The 25,828-nt window shown below is 43.6% G+C and overlaps 3 protein-coding genes across 3 annotated transcripts; 2 read left to right on the top strand and 1 right to left on the bottom strand.

The window, feature by feature from the left end:
- The first annotated feature begins 617 nt into the window (after nt 1-617).
- On the top strand, nt 618-2,601 carry cfd (complement factor D (adipsin)). Its single transcript, XM_084013701.1, has 5 exons — nt 618-727; nt 1,092-1,248; nt 1,717-1,858; nt 1,986-2,276; nt 2,359-2,601. The coding sequence occupies exons 1-5, from the start codon at nt 682-684 to the stop codon at nt 2,512-2,514; spliced, it is 792 nt and encodes a 263-aa protein (XP_083869827.1). The 5' UTR covers nt 618-681; the 3' UTR covers nt 2,515-2,601.
- A 488-nt stretch (nt 2,602-3,089) lies between these two features.
- Nucleotides 3,090-5,673, bottom strand: LOC311015729 (GTPase IMAP family member 8-like). Its single transcript, XM_084013136.1, has 3 exons — nt 5,523-5,673; nt 4,513-5,340; nt 3,090-4,400 (listed from the first exon to the last, which is right to left on the bottom strand). Exons 1-3 carry the CDS (start codon nt 5,530-5,532, stop codon nt 3,694-3,696), a joined length of 1,545 nt encoding a protein of 514 aa, XP_083869262.1. The 5' UTR covers nt 5,533-5,673; the 3' UTR covers nt 3,090-3,693.
- A 1,089-nt stretch (nt 5,674-6,762) lies between these two features.
- dnaaf9 (dynein axonemal assembly factor 9) lies at nt 6,763-25,080 on the top strand. The gene is made up of 37 exons (XM_084014248.1): nt 6,763-6,922; nt 7,680-7,759; nt 7,866-7,991; nt 8,080-8,204; nt 8,324-8,420; nt 8,496-8,602; nt 8,718-8,795; nt 8,917-9,018; nt 9,112-9,167; nt 9,282-9,417; nt 10,212-10,293; nt 10,538-10,574; nt 10,681-10,765; nt 10,853-10,929; nt 11,037-11,081; nt 11,198-11,243; nt 11,326-11,437; nt 11,703-11,773; nt 11,909-11,956; nt 12,064-12,154; nt 12,399-12,502; nt 12,616-12,759; nt 12,890-12,975; nt 13,147-13,248; nt 13,852-13,969; nt 14,065-14,153; nt 14,305-14,439; nt 14,608-14,733; nt 16,912-16,949; nt 17,532-17,667; nt 17,985-18,071; nt 18,739-18,845; nt 19,103-19,177; nt 19,996-20,168; nt 20,276-20,341; nt 21,077-21,170; nt 21,447-25,080. Exons 1-37 carry the CDS (start codon nt 6,867-6,869, stop codon nt 21,551-21,553), a joined length of 3,444 nt encoding a protein of 1,147 aa, XP_083870374.1. The 5' UTR covers nt 6,763-6,866; the 3' UTR covers nt 21,554-25,080.
- The last annotated feature ends 748 nt before the right edge of the window (nt 25,081-25,828 follow it).

Genomic DNA, 25,828 nt, shown 5'->3' with positions numbered 1-25,828 from the left:
AAAACTGGTTTGAACACCCGTTGAGAAGTGTTATGCTTCCACCTAGTGGTCATAAAACACTCAACACTGTCTATTTTTTTTTTCTTTGCAGAATTAAAGCTTGTTTTAGCAGCGTAAGAATAATTCAACCAGATGATTTAGTATTATGGTTTGTTAACAGATGTATTATTTATTATTAGCTTTTTATTTATATTCTCTTGTTCTTGTTTGTAACAAATAAACCTGCAGTACTGATTATTTATATTAAAACTCTGGACACTAAAATACTTAATATCACTAGAAAACTTACCCAATTGATTACTTACATTAAGACAATTATGTGTGTTTGAATATGGAAATAAGGTATTATCTGATGCCAGTGTTTGGTGAATTTAGGAGAAATCAACAGTCATCAAATAAACATCTAAATGTCTAATTTGGATGTTTTCTTCATATTAGCCTGAAATGTTATCGAAGCAAAATAAACCAACATAAAAACATGTTTTTGCCTCAAGTGAAGAAAAGTATCTGTCAAAGTAAAACATGTTGTTTGTTTTCTTGTTTCACATTCTGGGAATCAGGACTGGAACGGGAGGACGGTCAGACTCCCACTCCTCGTGTATCTCCATGATTTATGTTTCCTGTCTGGAAGCCTTTAAAACACCAGCGTTTGCTGCTTTTGCTCCAGTTGAAGTCGGCAACATGGTGTTTGTGGCTGCTGCCGTTATTTTTGCCTTCTTTTCACACGGTGAGTTTGTCATTTCTTTAATATCTCGTGATTCATCTGTTTAGCTTCTGTTTCATGGTCGTTCACATTCAACGGTTGGTAGTTGTATTGTTTTCATTGTGTCGTGTGTTTTCCTGCAAATATAAACTGTAATAATGTAACTTTGTACTTTATGATTTGTTAATTATTCTCATTTGTAGCACTTTGTGTGTTTGGATAACACATTTTCCTTGACATGAAATGCTAAAATGTGCTATTATTATGATAACAATTTGTCAATAATCACACTAAATAGCTATTGTAGGGCAATGCAACTTCCTGTGACAACCAGAAATATTAATTATGAAGGTTTCCCCCTCTTGGTTGTGTGTTTGGATCGTTCCAGGTGCGGCCATAATGGGAGGCAGGGAGGCAGCGCCCCACTCCCGGCCCTACATGGCCTCCATCCAGGTGCCCAAAGGAGAGAACATGACACACGAGTGTGGAGGCTTTGTGGTTGCAGATCAGTGGGTGATGACTGCAGTTCACTGTCTGCCCACAGGGTGAGGCAAACTTTCCTCTCCCCGGCATGAACAGTGCTTGTTATGTAGGACCTCCGGTTCTTAGGAGTGAAGCCAACGCTGAAGTGCCTTAAACTTGCATTAACTCTGCTGGCCATCAGGGGGCGAGTCCTCAGGTTGCAAAAGGAAGTCAACGAGAAATTTGATGGTCTCAATCTATTTCCTTTCACTGATTGCTAACATACCAAGACGTCCAAAATGCAGAACTCTTTGAAACCAGAAACCAATCAGTGACGTCACCATGACGACGGCCACTTCTTATATACAGATATGTGTGAGAGATGATATAGCTCAAATGTTTTATTTGGTAATATAATCACCTTTATTTGTTGTTTTTGATTCATAAATTATTTTGTGTTATGTGTGATTTATTTGTTATAATTCATCTTATGACCCTTTTTTGTAATGACAATGTTTATGTAAAATATTTTTTTTTTCTGGTTTTCACAGTGCTAATGGGAGGAAAGTGGTGCTGGGGGTCCATTCTCTGAGTGAACCTGAAGACACAAAGCAGACGTTTGATATTTTGGAACTTTACAATCACCCAGAATTCAGCGAGTCAAACTATGATAACGACATTGCTTTGATTAAGGTAAATGTACAGTTTGTGTCAATGGTCACATAAGCTTGGAGAAAAAATTAGAGATAGAGCCTTTCAAAACAATCAAATAAATAAAACAATTACATTTCCGAGCCCATTTTCTGTGGGATTTTTGCAGTTGGATCGTCCGTTCAACGTCTCTGAAGCTGTTAAAGTGGTGGAATACCAGCGAGCGGGCGGCGTTGACCCCGGCACAAATGCGGAGGTGGAGACGGCCGGGTGGGGGTCCCTCGACAACCTGGCAGCCAGACCGGACAAGCTCAGGGAGGCAATCATCGAGGTAGTCAGCTCGGCTCGGTGCCGACGTAGCGACTACTTTGGCCGGAAGTTCACCAACAACATGATATGTGCACATAAAGTATGCCCGGACCCCTGCGACCAACCGCACAACGTGGAAGACAGCTGTGACGTGAGTTTTTATTTCTAGATAGGATGATGACAAATAATAAAAGTATACAAATTTAAACATTTTCCCTTTTGCCGTCTCTCAGGGTGACTCTGGAGGTCCGCTGCTCTACAATGGCGTCGTAGTGGGCATCACTTCCAACGGAGGGAAGAAGTGTGGCCAACTGAAAAAGCCTGGAATTTACACCATCATCTCCCACTACACCGCATGGATCGACGGCATCATGGCCGCTGCAGCATAACACCAGAGCACTTAAACATTTCACTCTTTGGTTTTCACTAAACCCTGCTATCAATGATTGTTTTACCATTTTGCAACTAGTGCAACTAATGCAACTAGTGCAACTAATGCAACTAATGCACAGCTCTAGAGATCTCACATCACTTTATAAAAGAATCAATAAAACACACTTCAATCCCACTCAGGTGTCTGTCTTGTTTTCTAGTACTGGATGCAGTACAATGACATAGTGAGATGTGTATGTATGGGGTTACTTCTGTGTCTTTTCTGTCTTCAATACAAATAGATTTGGGAGCAAAACTATGGATGCTGCAATCAAAAAATCTTTCAATGCAAGGAAATAAATGAGTGATTAGGAATGTATAGATGCATATCATAAACATTTGTTTGCAAAAAAATATTCTGTCTTATTTACTAAGAGTGGATACGAAGATGTCACTATGATTTTTTTTTTTATTATTATTGTAGAGTGGAAGGTTTTGCTTTCTAGCCTTCTGTTTGCATAGTAAAGACACAAAAGTAAACCCACAGATGTGCAGGGATACACAGACGTACAGAATAAGAGTTTAACACAGATAAGAGTTGCACAAAAACTGATTTAATAAAAAATTTAACATAATTTATTGTATGTTGCTTTCATACAGTTGACTCACTTGTTTTCTATCCGGAAGATGGTGTTAAAGAATGCGACTCTTCGGCAATAAAGTTATCAGTTAGCAGATCTCATCGACTCGTACCAACGAGGAGGGGAAAATAAAACCCGCAGCTGTTCTCGTTCTCTCCTCCCGCTCGCTGCTCCGAGCAGATAAACATGATAAACATGAATAATGAGTTCTGCTCTTCTGTTGGGTTTGGAAAATCTCCAAAACACCACCAATCTGGTTTATGCACAATGTGAAAATGAATAAGAAATGTGAAAATGAAAAAATGTAAAAAATAAAATGTGTCAGTTGCATTCGATGACTGTATGCCTATATGAATATATATTTATAGTGATTTGTGATTTTCATATAGAGCACAATGTAAGAAAAAACATGATGATCTATGAAACCTACAAATTTGCAATTTAGTTTAATCCAGTGTAAAAACCTTGCAGGACAGAGACCGTTTTTACATAAATAAACAGTTAATCACAGATTTAGTCATATTATAAAGGTGTTGCTGCTTCTGCTTAGAGAAATCAAGCATCTCTTAATAAGAAGTTCCCCTCCAAAGCCCCCTTCTTCCTCTGCCCAATCCCTTTCTTCCTCTCCTGCAGCTCCTGCACAGAGAACCTCTTCATCGTGTAGGAGCGTCCTCCGTGTGAAGCCACCAGCTTGTTGAACCCCGACAGCAGGTCTCTCACCTGAGGATAGCTCAGAGCATTCTGGGACTGGCCGACGTTCAGCTCATAAAACCGGCTCCCACACTTCCGGATGAGATCCTGCAGGGACACGTGGGCTCCGGCCACGTACTCGTTGATCCTCACGTGCTGGCTGCCATCGAAGCGGACGAGGAGGACCACGGCGTGCTCCGCGAAGTCTCGACCGAAGATCTTCTGGAGGTGCCCCAGCATGTCGCTATCGCCCTGGGTGAAGCGGCCCACCTGGAGGACCAGCAGGAAGACGTGGGGTCCGGGTAAAGACAGAGCCAGGCAGTCCTTGACCATCTCTGGATCCTCCGCCCCGTCCTCGTCCCACATCTCGGGGGTGTCCACCAGGATGAGTCGCCTCCCCGCCGCTAGCACCTCCTTCTTCTCGCAGAACAAGGTGGGCTGAGGGGGTCCCAGACAAGACCCTTTGGTTGAGTATTGATTACCTGCCCTCTCCAGAATCAGATTTAGAGCAGAGGACTTCCCGTTGCCAGAAAGACCCAACAGGATGACGGACATCTTCTTCGTGCCATCATCTTAAAGCCAAAGAAGAGAAGGAGGAAAGAAAATACTCACTGACTTGTTTTCAGATAGATAGATAGATGTCTGGATGTGAAACTCCAGAAGCAACTGAAAGGTGAGTCTTACCTTTGGCGCTCATCTGGCGCTGCAGTGTGGCTCTGTGGCTCATCGCAGCCTCCTCTCGGGTCTCTCTCATCGTCTCGTATCGCTTCTTTTCAGCCGCCTCCTTCTTTCTCTCCTCGGCATGCCTGACCCTCAGCTCCTCCATCTCTTTGACTCTCCTCTCCTCCTGCTGTTGGATCCGCCGCTTGCAGGCCCGCTCCATCTCCTCCACCTCCTGCACCTTCTGCTTCAGCATCATCATGGCCGAGTCCTCGGTGATCCTCTCTTTGGCTCCGGCCAGCATGGCGTCCGTGTAGCCGGTCGCACCGTTCTCAGCCAGCATGTAGTCGAGCATCTCCAGCAGAGCACGCAGTTCCTCCTCAGATGACGTGATTCTGCAGTATCTTCCATCGCACGCGTTGAGCAGCTCCAGGAGGTCATCGTCCAGCGTGTCGACGACCTTTCCGTCCTCCAGAGAGACAACCGCCAGGTATTTTAAAGCCTCGGCTCCAAAGTGCGCCTGCAGTATCTCTACCATTATTTTCTCTTGCTTTGTGTAGTGTCCACCTTGGATCAGCAGCAGAAATGTAGTGATTCCACCCGTGCAAGACTTAAAGCAGCCGTCCAGGGTCTGGCTGATGCTCTCCTCTGTCGTGTCTTGATTTAGATATGTGTAAAGCAAGCTGATGGAGCGACCGTCCACGGTTAAGTCGCAGACTTGATTTGATCCAGAACTTAAGGTTAACTTGAGATTCGTGTCCCCGGAGCTGCCACGCTGCAGAGACTTCAGGGAGGACCAGCCCTCCGCAGTGGAGATCACCACCATCGCCTGCCTCGTGTTAGTGATGCCATCTGCCAAACAGCACAGTAAGGACTTGTCAAAGACTTGCACACACCAAGAGAGACTAGCATGTTTTAACAGGCCCAACTATAACACCTTTTGTAATAATGTGACCCAATTCCCTTGTAATTTCCAGGCCTTTCCCTTTGAATGTTCAGAAAAACACAAATGTGTGACGAAAATAATGACTTACTGTGTGACATTGTCTCTTGCAGGACAGTGCTCTTCCTTGTCAGCTCAAGGTAACAACCTGAAACTGGATTCTCTGGCTCAAAAACAAGCTTCTTGAGGGCAGCAAGATGCTTCCTGGTTATGCATGTTATGTTTGACCCGCAGTTTTTGTTGTCAAGGAAGTGAATTCCTCAGGACGACTTGGAATGAACAAAGCTGCCCGTCCGGTGTAGCCTCCCTCATGCTTTTCAGGTCACGCTTGAGTTCTGCAAAAGAACAGATTCCTTCACTCACAAGCGTTGCTTTCTGAATCAGAAGCAGTAAGTATCTTATTAATCTGCAAGGCAATTTCCTCTTTATCATGCACACACAAACACACACACACACACACACACACACACACACACACACACACACACACACACACACACACACACACACATAAGGTTGTTTTATTCACGTAGGATGACATTGCATTAACTTGCTTTATTCCCTGAAGGTGAACATAAACCATAATCACTAAGACCTCAACTCTCACCTTTTCCACCAAAAAACCCACTTGAACCATTATGGGATTTTACAGACTCCTAATCAGTTGGCCTTATTCAATTTCCTTTTCCTACCACTGGACTGCTGCCCTCTGCACAATAAAGGCAGTCTGAGATGCATCCTGGGATTGTTTGTTGTGTGCATTACTGCTGAATCAGCCTCACTGCGGATACTACTCAGTCCTATGACATGCAAGATCAAATGTGAGCCAGCATGAACATGAATATGCTGGATGACCAAACGTATAATCTGTTTAAAACTTGAAATAAGGTCTCATAGAAATACAAAAAGAAACATATTTTCTGCTTGAATAAGCTCATAAAAAGGCTTTCTTCTCGTCTACGTAGCTCCAGCATGTGAAGGGGTTCCCCTGCATGCACAATAACAGATTACTGGGGGATTGCACCACCTCCCTGCGCTGCTGCGCGCTGCTGCCTGCCGCTGTCAAAACGGGCCAAAACACGGCAGTAGTACAACGTAGAAATGTGTGGGGGAGTTCAGCTCGTACATTAGGATACATCATTTTTTAAATTAAATTCTGTAGCAGTCAAATCCAAAGACTGGTGCTATACATCAGAAATGAGTCGTACATTAAATTATTAGTGGTGTATATTGTCCCTTTACCCCCCACAACTATTATGAGTATATTCCGGACACCCCCCGAACACGAAATGGTTCGCTCCGTTGCTACGCTATTCCACAGTAGACGTTCTCCAGGGTGATTGAAGAAGATGTAGCTATTCGGCCTTAGGAAAAAATACATAACGTTTTGCGGTTAAAAAAAACATAAATTGTGTCGACCGTGACGGCGATAACCATGGCCGGCATACGGAGAGTTAACGGGAAGTTCTCGGGAATCAACCCAGTCGTCAGGTAATACGTTAATACCGAGCTGCGTTTACAAGAAAACCCCCCGTCGGCGAAGCTGTCAAGCTAACACGGCTAACGTTAACGTTAGCGCGAGACACCGGCCGTTATTTTTTAGTCGTTGACGTAACCGCAGTTGTCGTTTAGCTACGTTAACGTTAACGGACAGCTATGCTAACGTTAGCATTGTAGGTTTAAACTGTCGGTTTGAATTAGCTGCTTTAGCTATGCTACGTATTATTTTAGCTAGAGGTTCAATGACACCCATTGCTAGACCCCCCCGTCCTCCCTCGTTAGCATACCCCAAACAAACAAACAAACATGTATGCATAATGAGGGTGATTATTAACCTTCCCCTTTTTAAAACGATATCATCATTGTGAAACATTATTGCATTTTTTTTATTTAATTAAGTTAATTTTGACAATAAAATCTAAAAATATATTTTTTAATTACAACATGAAATGGTTTGATTACAGTAGTCCTTGGAAACAACAACTTACATTAGTTGAGGATTTTCTTCTTTTAATCAAACTGCTGTTTCCGAGGTTAAAATTGAACCTTTAGTTTATTTATTTTATTGTTTATTTTACAGGGACAAAGTATACAACATTGCCACAAATAGTTGGGATGATCATGTATATAAGATGTCTAGCTTTAGCTATTTTGCAGAATAATTAATGAGTACCAAAGCCATGAATATTGTTATACATATATATGTGTGTGTGTGTGTAAAAATAAAATGCATTGTGATATTTTCCAGCTGCTGTCGCCTGCGTCAGGTTCAGTCTCTGCTCTGTGAGGGCGGCACTGCCACTCCTGATGGCATCCTGTGCTCTCTTGGTATGTTAAGTTGCAACCCTGTTTATCTTTAACCTTTTATTTAATTTATCTGACCTGGTTCCAAAACAGAACATTCATATTAATGGGACCTTTTGTATAATATTAGGAATTGACAGCAGATATAATGAGGGATGCACCGAGCTGGCGAAATACCTGTTTTATGGATTATATGGAAGAAGTCCACTGAATCTGGAACATGTCTTTGATGAATTTCCTGATGAAATGCTGGATGGTGAGTTTTTCCAAGTGTCCTTCACTACATTTGTAATCATATTTTTAAGCCTGCTGTAGTTGTCATCTATTCTGACACTGCTTTCCAGATGTGATCCTGCTGATCAAGGCGGAGTGTGTTCATCTGTACTGCAACCCGATGAACTACAGTTACCTGTTGCCCTACGTGTCCCACTGGAGGAACCTGCATCTCTACTGCATGACCGAGGCAGAGGTTAAACCCCCCCTCTTTACTCCTCATAGTCTCATGATTCCTGTAAAGTTAGGAGTAGCAACTTTATCTTGGGATTGATATTGATTGGATTGAGTCCTTTCCCCTTCTCCACACACCAGTATGAAGACGAGGAAGCAGCGGAGGAATTCAAAATCTCCAGTTTCGTCACGATGGTGCAGGACTGCTATCGCATCGGAGTTCCTTACAGCTCCCAGGGTACATATCATCACCTTTTTATACCCACATTAATTCAAGAGATACTGCAAATTATTCATACACTGTTGCTTTTAGGACACACCCAGAGATTTGATATGTTTATGGTGGAAAAGTGGCCCCTGATTCAAGCATTTGCCCTGGAAGGCATCGGTGGAGGAAGCTTTTTTACCATGAAATACAAGGTACCGTCCAACAAACAATTGCAATATTTGCACAAAATTCAAAGATATTTCAAATAAAACGTATTCGTAGCACTGCATTGTCCTTCAGTTTGTGTGTATATTCCTGTTTTTCCAGCTAATGGACATGAGTGAGAAGCTGAGGCAGGTTTACACCAGACTTGACCCAGTGTCCCTGGATCATCTTCTCACAGAGGTAATAACACTCAGCTTCTGTTCTTTGTTGTTCCTGTCCAGAAACCCACTGTAGTTATAAAGAATGATCAATAATATGATTGTTTTAACATGGCAGTTGGTGTTGTTTATTGTATTTTTAGGACTTGGTCAACTTTGAGAAGCAGTGGAGTGGCTTTTTCTCCAGCATGGACCTGGAGAGCCATTTGTCCATCTTGGAGCTATCTGAAGCACAGGCGGGAGAGGTATGTTTAATGCCATATTCAGGATGAAATTATTCTTAGGAGTCAGCTAAGTGTAGTTGTGTCTGCATTATGTTTATTCTCCCGACTCCACAGGCATTCCGTACTTATTACTCTCATGGACTGATCTCAAGCAACATCACGGATAAAAGGTATTCTTCTCATTCAACAATGTCTAAATACTGAAATTATGTTCCTCTGTAGTCTTGCGATTTGTCCAATGAAAAAAATACTATGTTGCTGAATTAAACGTTTCTTTATTTCAGTAAAAGTCAGCAGCCCTTTGTGTTGTTTGGGAAGCATTCCTCCTCAGAGGATTTGGAGGGTTATTCCTTCAACTTTCCCTCAGAGAGTCATCAGGTCCGCAACACAGGACCTCTGGGTTCTACAGCCAGACAAATGGTGAGAAGCCTGGAATGGAAAACAGTACGATGTAGCTAACACTAGGTGCGTTTCCATCAGCTGTTTAGATGCGCATCTAGATGTATCGCATCGGAAAATGATGATGGAAACGCCGTGATTCGCATTAAAATCCCCTGATTCGCACAAAATGAAATACGCTCGCTATGGCCGGGTTTTGGTTGATTCGAATGGGATGGAAACAGCTGTATGCGAATCAAGTGTGACGTAGCGCACTTTCACCCCGACTGCTTCCGGTGTTTGACATTTAAATAGAGACCTCAACCACGCCGAACTGTCGGGACTCTCACCGTCAGAGCTTGCTGAAAAGCCCTCGGACATCGGTCAAACACCGGCCCGCCCAGCCCCACGCGAGTCCACACAGGCGGACTCTCCGTCGAACGCAAAACGCCAAGACGCGCAGCACGCAAACCAGCCGGGAGACAGACAGCTGAACACGGCCGAACTCGGGCCACTTGTGCCCACAAGGCTGTGTGAAAAGCCCATGCACCTCACCCAAGCACCGGCCGGTCCAGCCGGTGTCACCGGCAGGAAGACGACGGAATGTTTACAGGCTGGTTGCCATGCCAACCCGCGGAAAATCTCGCGTGACTTAGAAAGCTCGCGCGAATTTGTAGTTTTCACCAAAGTCCGTTCTTTTGATGGAAACACACATAATTCGAATTTCTTTTAATGCGCATTTCCCAGTAATTCGAATCACTTTGGATGGAAACATGGCTACTGTAAACTACTCGCCATGAACAGGATCCCTGTTTGAAACCCTTGTTGTCCATCAGGTTCTGCAGTGCGTGGCTCCCAAAGGACCTCTAGCCTGCTCTCGAACCTATTTCTTTGGGACGACCCACTCCCCATACCTTGGTGAGGTTTCACTGTGTGACTCTGCTTATGTGATATTCATCAACAGCACGTTTGTAAAACAATATTATATGACCTGAAAAATATGCAACATATTTCCGAGGTAACCACCAGGATTGCTAGAGTGAAATATTCATTTAACTGGACTTAAATGGGGTCCAGAACAGGCTTAGCTTGCCTGAAATTAATTGTAATATGAGATGCTCTTATTAGTATTTCATTTGTTTACGCTCTGTTTCATCCACAGGAATTGAAAACACAGAAGAAAAGAAAACGGAAGTCTTGTAAGCTTTGATTTTGGATCTCATCATGAATCGTTTTCCTCAGTAAGCCTTTGCTTGGCCGTTGTTAAATGTTAAACAAAGTTTGAATGAATTGTCTTTTCCCCAGGTTTTTGTCACAGATATATTCAGCTGCTGTTCAAGGAGTCCTGGCAGGAATCAAATGCTTCTCCTTGACCTCCAGTGCTGCCAAGGTGAGAAAGAGCAGCTATTTGACTATTTATCTTAAATCACATACTGTAACATGTTGGGTTTCTCATTAAGAATATGTATTATTGCAGGCTAAGGACGTAGCAGAGAACACCTTTCTGGTGGCTTTGGACTCAATGAATTTAAGTCAGTACCGCAGTTCTCTCAGGTACATTCATTTTTATTCTTCTTCGCTGTCGTCCTCTGTGTGAGACTTTCAGCATGAAATGTGATTTGTTGTTTGAATCGGTTTGATTCTTTGTTTTTACTCCTCAGGTCCAAATGTGAATTCAGCATTCAAGCAGTGAATTTGCAAGGAAGGTGGGTGTTAACTAGTCCTTAATCATTTGCAAGCATTTGCATTTTCCGACACAATTTAAAAAAAAAAACAGATATTTAATTGCTACTTTCATAAGAACCTGTATTTGTGTTTTCAGGATCATTCCTCTGACTGATGAAGACAGCCGTTACCTCGTTAAAACGGTAGGTTAGAGAAACATTATTTTTTTGCTTGAGAAAATGATTTGATCTGAAAAGCCTTGACTAATTCTGCTTTTGTTCTAAGGCTTCCATGACGGTCCATGACATCCCAGACCTGCAGGGGAACAGGGGCGACCTGGGCTCTGTGGTCTTCTCCGAGTCCTTCTTGGAGTCCAGCATCAACATTCAACAGAAAGGTACAATGTTGATTAGATTCAGTCTAATTAGAACGGATTGCTGATTGATTCCACAAAGGCAACATTTGAGTTACATACCACAACAAGCAGCACAAATGGGGTGGGTGTGAAGAAGAGGGCGCAAGTTATGTTGACACAACAGAGCACAAGTCTTAAAATAGCTTATTTCATCCTCTGAGGATCCGATTGGTGATTCATCTTCTTTGTCGTTCTTTGCCTTGTTGTTTGTGCTTCATTTGAAACCAGTCTGTTTCCTCTCCTGCAGATGGCACTGTGTCCTCAGACAGCTGCTACACCGTCCTGACCACGACCGTGCCTCGCTACGCCTGCTGGCTGGTATGTGTTCTTTAACAACATTTTTTGTTTTCCAAAACATTTTTTCAGGCTTCTATCCAAAAAAAAAAAACATGTTAAGGAATACACAATTGTATTTTTCCAACATTGTATCTTTTGGTCGTGTTTTTTTATTAGATGGAATCTGATGTCAAGCAATCTGAGCAAGCCCAGCACCTTGCTAAGGTAAGTCCAGAAGCTTCTTGAATCCACTGCAGTTTATGAATGCATATAATAGTTTATATATGACAGGACATGTGACCTCAGGACTTACAGTATGCTTTCTTAAACAGAAGGAGGAAGACACTTGTTTGGGAACGGCTCTGACTGTAGCAGACGCTGCATACGTGTTCTCCAGCAGCCAGCTCTCCACACCCGAAGAAGGTGACGCTCTGCACTAATAATGAACATTACTGCCCTGTAGCAGACATCCATTACAGTGCTGCTCTGTAATCTTTGATTCTTAGCTTTCTAACCCTGTGAATAACACTGTGGTTCAAACTCTATGTCATTGTTTCACAGTATTTAATTTGTGATTAAATGCGACAGTGTTTTTCCATTGTCATTCCTTGTGTGACAAAGGGTTATGATCCCGCATCATTTTTAATATTTCTTCAAATGTTTATAGGAAAAATCATTTTCTTCTCTGAGGGACTCCTGTTTATCCATTCTCAATATGGAAGCATTACCCTGTCCAAGGATCACATCCGCTCCATCAGCTTCTATGATCCGGTAATATTCGCTGTTGTGACACATATTTATTGTTTTCTGCAGGAGATTGACTTTGTGGTTACATAATGCAGCTGGATTTCTGGTTGAACTTCCCTGTGTTGTGTTATTACTAGGACTCCAGTGCTGTGGCATCTCTGCTTGTTGAGTATGAGAGCAGCCTGCTCGCCCACCTTCCGTTCCCTCTCCACAGCGCTGACTCTTGTCTGGTCTTTGCTCTTCAGCCCAGGTCTAAGAGCCACAGGGCCTTCTATTCCAAGGTAAGACCTTTTAGTCAGTGACCTCTGACATAATGGTAAAAACATAACGTTGTGTTTCCATCCGAATAATGTAAAACAAGCCCACTTCTTTCAACTGCAGTTGTGTGACCCTCATCTCTCTTGGTTTCAGGTTTTGTCAGTGTGGCAAAACTCTGCCTCTGAACTCAATCTGCAATTGGTGGACCAAAAGCACCTGACCTGGAACCAGAGAAACATGTAAGATAACTTTATCCCCGTTTACAAGTCCGATTAGTCTGCATGTTAGATTCCATTCCACATTCCTTGCCCTGTCACATGATTTTGATAGTCCCACCAGCTGTGTGATACATATGACTTCCATTGGTTACATAGTCTGTGAAGAAATTGTAATAACTTTTTGTCTCCCAGGCATGCTAGACTGCAGAAGCTGCACGACAGTCATGAGCCGCCGGTGGCCAAACGCAGAGGCAGCCTGAAGACTTCATACTCCCAGCTGCCTGAGCAGGACATGTTAGTACAACCTCATGCTAGATATTGATGAACCATGAGTGTGTCTTCCCAAAAATAGCATTTTAAGCCTCAGTTTCTTGATACACTGTATTCATCATTAGTGGCTCGCTGCACTTAAAGTCTTTTCTGCCGAGAGAAAGTATATAAGATAACGAAGCTTCGTTATCTGGCCCAAAATAAACAGTACACACACATTTTCTTTCTCGCTGTCATAGCTGGAAACGGACAACAACATACAAGGAAAACTCGGTTTCTTGGTCTTTGCCAATCTGGCCCCTGGTGTAATTAGATATCCAATTGTTTTCAGCATTTGCACCCAATTCAACACACTGTACAGTGCTTCTGGAAGCTAAGAAGTGTCTGCTTCTCTTGTGCACCATTTTGCATTATCAGTACTCTGTTCCAGCAAAGATCACAACTGATCCTTTTATATAAATGTCCTATAAAACAAATAGGAGTTATGAGAATTCAAGACACAACGGGTTAAGCGCTCATTTTGGTCCATTTCCTTCTATGATCGTTCCCAGAATACGTTTATCTGATCATTTCAGTCACTTGTGACCTCATTGTGCATACTGATGTTTGTATTCTGGTCTATGCCAGGTTTCTTCAGCACTTTGCCTTGAGCAGTATCGGTCAGGAGCCCATTCTGTACGACCACCTGGGGTTGCTCTTTCCCTCTGCAGAGCTGAGGGATCCAGTCAACAGACAGGAAGACAAGGTGAGCAGAAAGCCTGGCTCCTTCGAAGAATTCTTCATTCATTTGTCTGATACAATTCAGATCTGATGTGGTCTTTTTAATGTGTTGAAAAAAAGGTTGTCATTACCATCGTCACTGGATTACCGGGAAGCCATAAGGAGAGCCTCTGCAACTTCCTGGTCCAGTTGAACAAGGAACATGGACGGTGAGAGAAATTACATCCAAATGTTCTTTTGTGTTGTTTATTGTTCAGTTTCTTTGCTCTGTATTTTCTATTCTGACATGTGTCGTAGCCGTTTCGTTATAATGAGAATAGCAACAATAACATTACAATCTGCTTTTCATTTCCTCCTTAGGTGGGTGTTGTACCAGCCGGATCCTGACAGCTGTGACGGCTTCTCAGCCTCTCACCTACAGCAGTATTTGTCAAGCTTCCTGGAGAGCCAGAGAGGCCCGGGAGGCAAACCCCGTCTGTTAGTGCTCTCACCTGGGTAAGAAGGCCGAGTGGAGCTAAATGGGTGTTTATTTTCCAGAATTATTATGAAACTGTTCTCCAGCACATAAAACACATCAGAGAGAGGGAATCACAAAAAGAAACGACTGGATTCATTTACTTGTCACTGCTATTACTCATTTGTAAATGTTTCTTTCTTGGACAGATACACAGACGTTCTGGACGTGGTCCAGGCTGTCCTTTTCCACCCCAACCCAGTTGTCCAAGCCCGTTACACCATCGGCGCTGTCACTGCTTGTGTGGACCCCCTCGCCTCATGTGTGGAGCACAGGTGATGTTGGTTTCTCCAGTAGATTAGCACTCAATTCAAGCTTTCACTGCCATAAAGAAATGTATATCAGATGAATTAATATCTGCTGACATCAAGCTACTCCTCCTGTGTCTGAGGTGCCATTTAACAAACCTGCACACACAAAATAAACAACTGGTTTAGACCAATTTGACTGTTTGGATTACCAAGCAGACTGGAAAACGTTGTTTTCGTAACCTAAAAAATGAATTGATGAAACGGGGACGTCTATTCTAGGTGGCTTTTCACAATCTAAGTTAAAATCAAATCACATATTTTGAACTTCGACATAATATGAACAACAGATGAGGAATTGAATTATATTCCGTTCTGATCCAAAGACAACCAATTTAGTGAGTCAGTTTCACTCGACTCAAACTCAACACTTCAGTTTGTGTCACAATCCTGCAGCTGCTTCACACCATCAGGATGCAGCTCCTGCTGCCAGTGTTCCCTTTTTCTTTTCTCCTTTATCAGATTCCCAGTGACTGGAAGGCTTTTACTTTGAAACAGCTGTATTTGTGACATCCTTAAGAATCCAATGAGTGACAAACACTCAACGACTGCAGACTTGGAACATAGCTCCTTTTCAGAGGCTGGCTGTTGCAGTGACAATGGATTTGGTGACCCACTTTCACAATAAAAAAATACTCCTGCGGCGCAATCTTCTATTCTGCCGTCTGTATGCCAAGCATTTTCCAGAAACATACATTTTCCATTAAAATATAGTTGGTTTCTTATATTTCTTTGTTTGCAACCACTGTAATCCAATGCACTTGCATGCAGCTTGCAACAAATGCTTATTTAGTCATGTTTTGGCCTCTTTTGCATCAACATTCAAGAGTGTTTCACTCACTAATGTTGTCAAGTGACATATCGACAGACCAGACGATGACAGACAGCGCTGGTTATTGATAAATTGTTGGAGGAGACAAGTTACGTAACATTATTAGCTTTTAAAACTCAAGGCTGGGTCCCTTTTTACAGAGAGGATCAGTCCTACATTTAATCTCGCCCTCCTTTTGTTACAGGCTTTAGATGTAGCTTACAGAGCTTCTCACTGTCCAAGATTGACTGAGCTGCTCCACACAATATGGCATACCACTCCGGGTAATAGGCTGTTTTCCACCACGCTGCCAAGCTGCATTGGCCAGCGATACTTACATAGAGATGAAGTCGAGTCTAGAGGGTCTAGTTTTGACAACGTGCTTGAAAAACCGCGGCGCTCTTTCTTCAACCACAAGTGTAATTGGTATGCCTGCATTGTGCACATTCAGAAACACCAGGTCACAGGAAATACTTTCACCTGGAAAACTCCAACAGTCCTTTCGATGACTGTTGACCCTGCAGTCAAACTCCACTTGGCTCAGCAGTGGAAAAACGTGTTATAAGAGGTTTAGTTAACAATGTGGTTAGCACTGACTTTCCATGTGAAGCATCCCCCCCTTTCCACCCATCACTGTCTGTTGCCATAGATTGTGTGGAGATCTGTGGACCCACTATGGCGCTAATTGGGTATGGTTAGCCCAGCTTAGGCCTGACCTGCCTGTCAACCCCCTCAGCATAGCCCTTTAATCCCCCCCAGTTCCACATGTGTGACCAACACCCCCTCCTCAGAGAGGCTCATCAGTCAGTCATGATCCATTCTTTGTGATGAATGTGGACAGTTCATTACATCAGGACAGGAAAGATGAATGCCTTTCAAATTGCTGCCCCCCCCCACCGGCCTGCAGACTCTGAAGGTTGGTGGCTGGAGGGGGTCTTGGCTTCGGGTCTCAGTTATTCAGAAAGTGGTGTATAACACTGATCGATTTGAAAACTCTGGATAAATTATGTTAAGATGAAATTAGATTACAGGAAGCTTTTACGTTGGTCGGTTGCCAGTCGTAGTCAGGATGTCACCCGATAATGAAAAATGGTATAACCGGACTGCTCCCCCCGGGCCATACATTTGAATTAGCCTGTTTATTGCTGCACAATTTTGGCAAGCTTCTATTTGTCATACATAGAGTTATGAAGAGGACCGTTAATCAACTACATGAATATACAGCTCTTATGTTTACATAGTGATCCGGCTTTCTGTTTTAATTGGCACCGCTATTCAGTCCTTAGCGTGTACTCAAGAATGCTGTGTGTTCTGTTTCCTGTCTGTCATCGTAGGTTTGCATTTCCAAAGATGTTGGAGCAGTGCAGCCAAGGTAAGTCCTGTTTCCCCAACAACGAAACACATCGAGGATCAAATCCTTTCACGGCGAGAATGCAGAGTGAAAGAGAGAGAGAGTAGGAAATGAAGACGTGAAGTGGTGGATTAAACCTAAGACAGCAGATACCATCGCAGACAAGCACCCACTGTGCAGTTTGTCTCCACCATTCTTGTTCAAGGTTTAAGGTTAACTGAAATGTTGTCATATAAAACCTAAAGGACCGACCAAGCATTTGATCCAACGTTCATCGTCATGTCTGAGCACACACAGTTCACATCTTGTATACTGAAGTCATGCATGGAAGAGCAGTTTGGCCACATTGGGAGGAAATCTGGCTTTCACATAATTATTTATTATGCCTTTTATATCTCAAAGGAATCAAACTGTCAAATCCCCTTAGAGCTCCGCTTGAAGGTTCAACACAGTAATGCAAATACATCAAACCGAGCGTTAAATATAGTATTTCAGCAGTGGCTACACAGACGTGATTTTTTTTTTATTTTTTTTTTTTCAGGAAAGTAAGACAGTTTCTCCTGGAATTCATATTTTATTTTTTGCACCTCCTTTGTATGTCAGGTATTGTGAGTACAGTGGTGTTCACGGGGCTGACAGCGGAGCAGAAGCACCCTCTCATGCAGCATATTCAGCAGTTGGTACGCTCTGCCAACCCCACGGCAGCCTTCATCCTGGCAGAGAGAGGAGCTGTCACCAGGTAGGCGCCCACGGAATCATGATCAATGCTACAAACCGTCATTTAACTGCTTTTATCTTGGCCTCAAATACTCACTCGAGGGTATATTTTTATTCCACGTTAGTCTGAAGCTGGTGGGTCAAAGCACTGCTTGGTTAGAACAGTGATGTGTCATGAACATTTTCCAATGCATTCTGTACCCGAAGAATGGTTCATTTTTGGAATTAAAGGCAATTATGGCTCGAGGACGTTTTCAAGAAGTCCCGTGGCCTTGTTAATGTCATATTTACACATTTTCAAGTGTCATATTCAGTTTCTTTTTTCTTTTAATCCATTAGGAATGAAGATGTCAACCTGATCTTTTCTGATAGCAGCTTCAGCGAGCCACAGATGCTGAGAGCACGTTATGTCCTCTACCCTGGATGGTAAGACCCTCGCCCTTTGTTCCACTCCGCCGGTTGTGACCCTCGTGTGTCCTCCTGTGTCCACGGTCAACCGTTTGGCCGCCAAGCAACAGATTGCCGTTCATTCCTGCCTCGGCGTTCCTCGGCCCTGCCTCGCCTCCCTGCCCGCCTCGCAGTTATAATTGCCGCTCGGCTGCAGCGGTGGGGGTATCGGCCGCTGATTGCTGTAAAGCCCCTCAGGGCATCTTGTGTTCTATCGCCAGCTGCCTCCTGGCAGCACAGTAACAAGCAGTTGGCCACTCAGTTGCCATGTACACAGAGGGGGTCTCCCTTCACTTTGGACCAGGTCCACTCAGCCTTCGTGCCTCAGTTGTCAGCCTAATATGAACCCCTGCTAAATCCTCCGCTCAGATCATACACTGGATATCTGGCCACAAACTTGCCGTTTTCATTCAACTCACCTTCAAGCTTTTATTGTGTGTGTGTATGCGGAGTGTGTCGGAGAATAATCTTTTTCACCTGCTCATGAGAGCGACCAGCGAAACACAAACGCTATCCTCTTACCTGGGGACAGCTGGTAGAGTTAACAGCTTCCCGGCCAAAGGCAAAATGCAGCACAAGCATTTGGCCCGCTCGCCACTTAACTTTCTCACCATTCGCGTAATGTGCAATGTGTTCCGTGTTTCAGGTGCAAAGGGCGCTTCTTCTCTGGTTCGGGGTCTCTGGTCCTCACCCAGCAGCGCCTGGCTTTCAGCCGGCCCCTGGAGAGGCCTCGGTTTCTCAGCCGCTGTAAAGGTGAGGCAGGAAAAGGAGTTCTCCCTCCTTTTTGGGACTCTTAACACGTGACTGCAGTTCTACTTATGAGCTGGCAGGGCTTGACGATGATTACATAAGCAGCTTTTCCCTCCAAATATGGAGATAACTGAGGTCTCACTGTCCACTGTTGCTATGAAACCATCTGTATTCCCAAAAGATGGACTTGTGACATTTGGCTTTTCATTTACATTCATATTCATGAATATGCTACTAAAACGCTTATGGTTTTTCTGTAGCATTCAAGTCATCGCTAAGGCCGAATCCCTTCCAAGGAAATGTGTACAACGTTTGGGGGAAAGTCCGATTTTCTGGTAGGAATAACACATTTTTTATTGTCTTTTTTTGTCTTTTAAAAAAAGAAAACATTTCCACTTTTGCTAACTTTTAAATTTTCAGATGAGATTTTGAATTCCAGAGACCTTTTATTAGGTATTACTAAACAAATGTGACTTTTTTCCCCTTGGTAAATATTTGACCTGCATTTGCATTTCCCAGTTTTTGGGAATTATTAGAGAAAAGGTTTTCCTCAAGGCAGGCGAGAAGCTCCTGACGGTAGGAATACTGCTCGGTTGTTGCCCTGGTGTCTGGTGTTTAGTTATTCAGCTCATAGTCCACCGGTTTGGTTTCCTCTGCATAGTTTTCTCACTCCTTTTTTCATCATCTGAGGACCTGTGTAGCGTTGTTGCATGAGGAGAGAGTGCCGGTGAGGAGGTGGCGTGCAGAGAATGTGCAGATATCTGTGGAGAGCTGGGGATGTACAGTAGTATGGAGTGAATGTGGAGACCGAACTCTACCATCCTTTATCCCACATTCCCTTAGTGTGTATCTCAGTCACTGTCTTTAGGGGAGTGTATCATTTACATCACTTTATATTCAGTTAATTTACTTTATTGTATTTTGTGTATGTAGTTGTTGCACATTGAGTTAGGGCATACTTGGTGTTGTTTTTTTACCACACATGAGTTCTGTGAGCCATTTTGGGAACAAAGAGGCCGTATAGATGTTGCAACATTAACACTCCACCAACAGCATGCTGTTACCATATGAAGCTGCGGTAGCGGGTGTTACACAAGGTGTGAAGTGTACGTGTGACTTGGATGTGAGCTCTTTTCATCTCCGGCACCTCCAGACTCCGACCAACTGATGCAGGTGAACTACAACACGGTGAGCGGGAGCCTGGGCATCGCCCCAGACCAGAGCGTCGGCCCCGAAGAGACAAACACGCCCTGCTTCCTGATCTTTGATGGCGTTGGCCTCACCGTGGAAGGACTGAAGGACTGGCTCAGGCTGTGTGCCCAGCAGGTAGACGTTCAGATACACACTGAGACTCATGTATTGATCTCTTATCACGAATAACATCCAATCAAATACTGTGTGAGAAAACGCCACACTGTTGTTTCTGTTTACAGAGGCAGACAAAGAAGCCAAAGAAGACTAAAAATACCCTTTCACCGCAAGAGATCAAGAGCATACACGTGAGTGTGTTTATATTTCCGTAAAGTATGTCATTTTATGTTTACCGTTGGAGGAATTCTGTGTAGACAGAACGACATTAAAGCTACTCTGTGGAATTTTGTCGACCAGGAGCCTTTTTTGAGCTCCCATCTGTTGTATATTGAATTACTAGCATGCACACCGCACACATACGCACCTCCCCGCTGCTGGTTTCATGCCTGATGGCTGGAAGAAATTCTGCAGCCAGCTAAGGCTGACCCAAATGCCTCAAAGCTACGGCCGTTGCCATGGTAATCAACATCCACATTTGTATTCGAATGCATCGTTTCTGTTCTCTTCTTTTCTTTTTTGATGCTTAGCGTCGGGCTCCTGCTCGCCGTTTATTTTAACCATAATGACCGGTTTGCTGAACGTATTATTTAGTTTTTAGAAGTGTGTGTGTGTGTGTGTGTGTGTGTGTGTGTGTGTGTGTGTGTGTGTGTGTGTGTGTGTGTGTGTGAGTGTGAGTGTGTGTGTGTGTGAGCTGAAAGTAGCCGAGGAGAAATGGTTGTCTGTCTCTATACGTGAGCCCTGAGAGAGACGGTTCCAGGGTGCACCCCGCCTTCGCCCAACGTCAGCAGGGATCGACTGTAGCCCCAGCTGATTTTGGCTCATTAAAGCGTTGCTATGCCAACCGCCAGCCAGCTTCCTCTTCCTCTCAGGGAATCCCCAGAACGCCTTTTGACTGACCTTGATGGTGTATGTTTTTTGTTTAGATGACCAGGCACCTGGACCCGCTACCACAAGGCTACTTCTACAACGGGTACCAATACATCGACATCTTTGGAGAAAAGATGAACTTCCATCCTTGTATCCTTTTCACTGTGGTTACTATTGAATTACATCTTTCACTTAGACTTGGAATATTGAAGACATTTTGGTATAAACGGTACACTTAAATCTGAACATACGGTCAATGTCAGTCAGTTTAGGTAAAAACAACCAAGCTGTGTGTTTGATAATCACTGAAAATGTTTAAAGTAAATTTGATTCTAGCTATGATCATAAATGATTATCATTCCACATTATTGACTGTGGTGTTCAGTGATGTTTGTGGCCGTTTCTCTTACATTGCCGTTCTTCCAGATATGGAAGAGTTCATTAAAGAGTACCTTGCTGAGGCTAACGAAGAGGTGGAGCTCTTCAACCGTCAGCTGGAGCTGCAGGGACACCCTGATCTGTTTGATCCCTGATCCGTCCTCCAAGTGTACGTCCACTGCCTCCATCCGTCTTATTGAACTCTAAAAGGGAATCACTGTGGGAGGGACAGGGAGGGCTTATGTACTGAACACTCCGCTAGAATGGTCCGTGTGTGTTTGAACCTCATGCATCTGAAGCTGCTGCTAGAAGTCTGTTCGTTCTCGACTTCTTAATATCGGTACGGCTGTTTGCCTTACTTCCTACGCAAACGCCACTAACCTTACAGTTAGCGATTTGGCGAGCCAGGCATCATATTCACCCGATTAACGGGACAAACCGATGTGGTCCCTCGCGTAAATCGAGATGTTTGTCAACAGATGAGACTTGCCCACAACTGCGCGCAAATCTGAAACACAACAACACAAGACTCATCTTTTAAAACCGATGCGATTACGCCACTAAGCCCGCCAGCGATGAGACTTTCACAATCGAAGGGAATTTCCGAACCGCACGCTCCGTGCAGCTTGCGTGTTTCTGTTTATCACAGTTGGCAAATTAATGCCTCTATTTCTGGACAGGCATGGATAGCCGTGTGATTGTGGTGGGCTCCCTGGTGGGGTTTCTCAAGAATCGCTCCTCCTCTGTTGTCACCCAATCCGTGGCCCACCTGTTATCTTGTCTGCGTGCCACGTCGCAGCAGAGGGAGCGCTTGGCTATGGAGCTGTAAACATAGGACAGCCTGCTGGCCGCGGACCACTGATGAATGATGCCATTAATCACATAGCTAAACGCCATCCCGGTGCTTTATTTTAAGACTCCTGAAGTGAATCTAATGATAGTGCAATAAAGCAGACTTTGGTGCTTTGCAGCAAAGAGTCGTACTCGTAAGACAGCTGAGGCAGCGAATGCATGAGGTTTTCCCTTAAAGTCTTCTGTTTGGTGTCACGCTGCTAAAAACCCACAGTTCAGCTCAGCCTCACTGCAGCCGGGTGTGGATCACTCATCTTCTGGTCCAAATGTTCCCTTGTGTTCACATTCCCGTGTTTTTTTTTTAAATTTTATTCTGGGTAGGGCAAAGGGGGAAATGAAACGATATGGGGAAACCGTTTTCTGTTGGGTTGAACATGAGGAGAACCTTTAGTGGAAGGTATAACGCTTTCAGATGTTTAAACGAGTAGTTGCACGGCGATGTGTCACACTAATGTTCTATGCATGTCTTCCTCTCATCGGGGTTCCTGCACTGGTTTTGTTGTTGTTGTCGTCAACGAGTGGGTTCAAAGTAAATCCGTGGAGTTTAGAAGTTGAAGCGTTTAGGAACCCCGATGCAAAGCTCTCAAGATTTGATGGCTTTCATTCATTCATGGGGTCAGCAGTGTAACACGGAGACTAATTAACAATCTGGCACCAAGTTTAGGAACATTCTGCTGCTACTGCAACGGTACGATATATTGCGTTGACATGTACACTGTACCACAAAAATGACCTGTATTCAGTGAGATGTGAGATAAGAGAGGAAGGGAGCATATTCTAAATCCATCATCTACTTCCTTAGCAGAGGAGAGAAATACTTCCTATCGTGTTCTTATCGAGCATCATTTATAAATCAGTGGCAACCTCGGTGTGTTTTGGGTTGCCATGTTAGATTCAAATAATCCTGAATCTGATCTCGAACCCCGACACTGCTGGCCCCATCCGTCCACTCTGATCCCAACAAGCCATACCATCCAATGCTAGATGTGCCACTGTCTTTTTAGGAGAAGAACACAACGCATAGGAACATGGCAACTAGAAACGCTGGCCAGCAAACAAGGGGTTCATGGAGGGGAGGAGGCTACTTGTTCCATTTACTCTCCTCCTACACGCCTCTTTTACTCTATAAAGAAGTGCAATTGTAGCTTGTGTTTTTTTAACATATTGTACTTACAGTACCCTCAAATACCTCTTTAAGGACGAAGCTGAGCGAACCAAACACGCTGCTAAATTCTCGGTCTCTCTGCCGTCTGCAGGATTCTGGATTTGAGAGCATGTAGCTCACGTAACAGCATCGACTTTAAATGAGATGCTTTACCTCGGCTTACAAATGACAACTTAATGCAAACAGATTACAGTGCGCTTTTTCAGTGTTTTTAAAGAGCACAATAATACGTAACATAAATCCCCTTTGTTGACAACATGACGATGTTGTTTGAGCCGCATCCTCTTGTTTTATTTCTGGGATGCGCTCTCGAAGCTGCGGTTACCTAATCCCACAGAGAGTTACCTTGATGCACAGTGAGATAGTTGTGTGGGAGACCGAAGGTTCACCAACTTTGTCAAAGAGTAGCGGAACTATAATTGGCCCGGAGAACAGACAGCGGTCCTTAAAGAGTGGAGGGTTATGTAAGATGTTTGTGATATTTAACTCAAACTACCACTAACACACATTTACACGACTACTACGAGTACGTTATTTTGCATGTGTTAAGATGTCTTTGATACCACGTATAATATATATATATATATCCTGACAAAAATTGCCTTTCACCAAACTGGTACAACAAAGAGCAAATAATCAACTTTATTTTACATATCGGCTAAGAATTTGAATTACCTCGAAAACGACAAATAGTATTTTTATAAGACTGTGAATTGAACATTCAAGATGTAAACGAAAAATGTCTCTTGCAAAAAAACAAAAGCAGATGCAATTTTTCTTTTTTTAGAGAAAAAAGAAAAAAAAGAGAATCTGATCGCCAGATCCAGCAGTGCCTCGGCTACGGCTACGAAAAGCAGAGATTAAAGCTGCGTTCACAACTCCGACCCTCTCCCCGACACGACGACGAGGGGGGGTTGTCGGGCGAGGATCCATCTCTCAACAGTGTTGGTGAAAGGAATCTATAGAGTCGTTGTTTTAAAGCAATGTGTTTCTACTACGTCAGAGGCAAAGTAGGCGAGGTCACACACGGGGGGGATGCAGCTGGAGGGCTCGTGGGGGGGATTCAGGGATTCTTGCAAACTAACCAAAAAGATGTTGGAATAAGGGCTGGGTACCGGTGTGGATACTTAAACACATGTTTACTGATATTTCAGGTTCACTATGGCAACGTTGGTGTCGTTCTGTTTTCCTACGTTTTGATTTTGGTCCAGAACGCAGCATCAATGGAACGTAACCTTCACTAAAAGTGCTTGTTTTCCCACTGACAGGCTTAGATTGATTATTATTATCATAAGTCTCTACATGGAAAGGACTCTATGGAGAAATCTAAAAGAAAATGTCCTTTACCTTTCGCTTGATCCCGTCCGTTTTTGTTATTGTGGGTCCGTCCAACACCACTTATGTTCTCCACAACGAGACTTCCTATTATGATGTCATGACACTTATAATACCAATCTGAGCCATTCAGTGGCAGAAACAAGCACGTAAAGTGGATGTATGATGCAATATTGCAGAAAACGTGGGAAAATAGGCTCCAGTTTCAAACATACGGAAGTCGCTGTTCCATTCAACACAATCTAAAATAACAGGAAGTATCATATCATATTTTCTATGCCCAGCCCTAATTCGTTTTGTTATCAGAGTACGGACAAAACGGGAGAAAAACAGAGGATTGAGATTGTTGGGCGACCCCCTACTTATTGCACATTGGGGGTCCCAAAGAGCCCTCCACAGCCCCCCGGTGTGACCGCTACGGAGCTGGTGTCTTCATCCTGTATGTGGAGCCACGTTGTAGCTGAAGTTATAGGACTAAAACAAAGTTTGGTGTTCATTGGTTTTATAGAAATGGGGGGGAGGGGGAAATGTGTTTTTGTTCTTTTCTAGATTTTAAAGCTCCCGTGTTCAAAAGGGGGCCAGCCGGGTGGAATGTATGCACTTCTTGAAGAAGTGGATACTTTGAAGGTGTGTTTTTTTTTTTTTGCGGCTCGGAAAATGAATTTTTCTTTAACCGTCCAAATGTCTCTCAGGCCTCAGGGGACTGTTGATGCTAATTGTTTGGGCTCTTCCGTCCCATCGAGGTTTAAAGGGAATGACGGGCTCTTCAACCCGCAGTCAGTCCAGTGGAATCTGCTCAGGTTGGACTTCTTATTTCCACACCTGAGATCACGTATTGGAATAATAACCCCCAAGTGTTACGGGAAGAAGATGGGGGTGAAATTGTGGTTAATATTTTTCGTCCGTAGCTACAAAACCGGCTACAAAAAGGATAATTCGTCTCTAGTAAGGGAAGCGATGATGTTGTGATGGCAGAATTAGATTTTATTCTCCCCCATCCACACGCATCCTAAAAAGGAACAAATAACTTAAAAAAGTGCCAAACTGAATTCCACATTTTTGTTTCGAGGCTTTCTTC

The sequence above is a fragment of the Eutrigla gurnardus genome, assembly GCF_963514095.1.
Source record: "Eutrigla gurnardus genome assembly, chromosome: 7".
Taxonomy (NCBI): Eukaryota; Metazoa; Chordata; class Actinopteri; order Perciformes; family Triglidae; genus Eutrigla; species Eutrigla gurnardus.
The sequence above is the reverse complement of the archived record's forward strand: the minus strand, read 5'-3'. Positions and strand labels throughout refer to the sequence as shown.

Excerpts from the sequence above, each read along its gene's own strand:
- dnaaf9 (XM_084014248.1), top strand. The coding sequence starts at position 6,867 with ATGGCCGGCATACGGAGAGTTAACGGGAAGTTCTCGGGAATCAACCCA. Across the intron at positions 6,923-7,679 it reads GGAATCAACCCAGTCGTCAG|CTGCTGTCGCCTGCGTCAGG; the intron begins GTAATACGTTAA and ends GATATTTTCCAG. Across the intron at positions 11,957-12,063 it reads AAGCCCAGCACCTTGCTAAG|AAGGAGGAAGACACTTGTTT; the intron begins GTAAGTCCAGAA and ends TTTCTTAAACAG.
- cfd (XM_084013701.1), top strand. The coding sequence starts at position 682 with ATGGTGTTTGTGGCTGCTGCCGTTATTTTTGCCTTCTTTTCACACG. Across the intron at positions 728-1,091 it reads TTTTGCCTTCTTTTCACACG|GTGCGGCCATAATGGGAGGC; the intron begins GTGAGTTTGTCA and ends GGATCGTTCCAG. Across the intron at positions 1,859-1,985 it reads ACGACATTGCTTTGATTAAG|TTGGATCGTCCGTTCAACGT; the intron begins GTAAATGTACAG and ends GGATTTTTGCAG.
- LOC311015729 (XM_084013136.1), bottom strand. Across the intron at positions 4,401-4,512 it reads GCGCCAGATGAGCGCCAAAG|ATGATGGCACGAAGAAGATG; the intron begins GTAAGACTCACC and ends TTTGGCTTTAAG.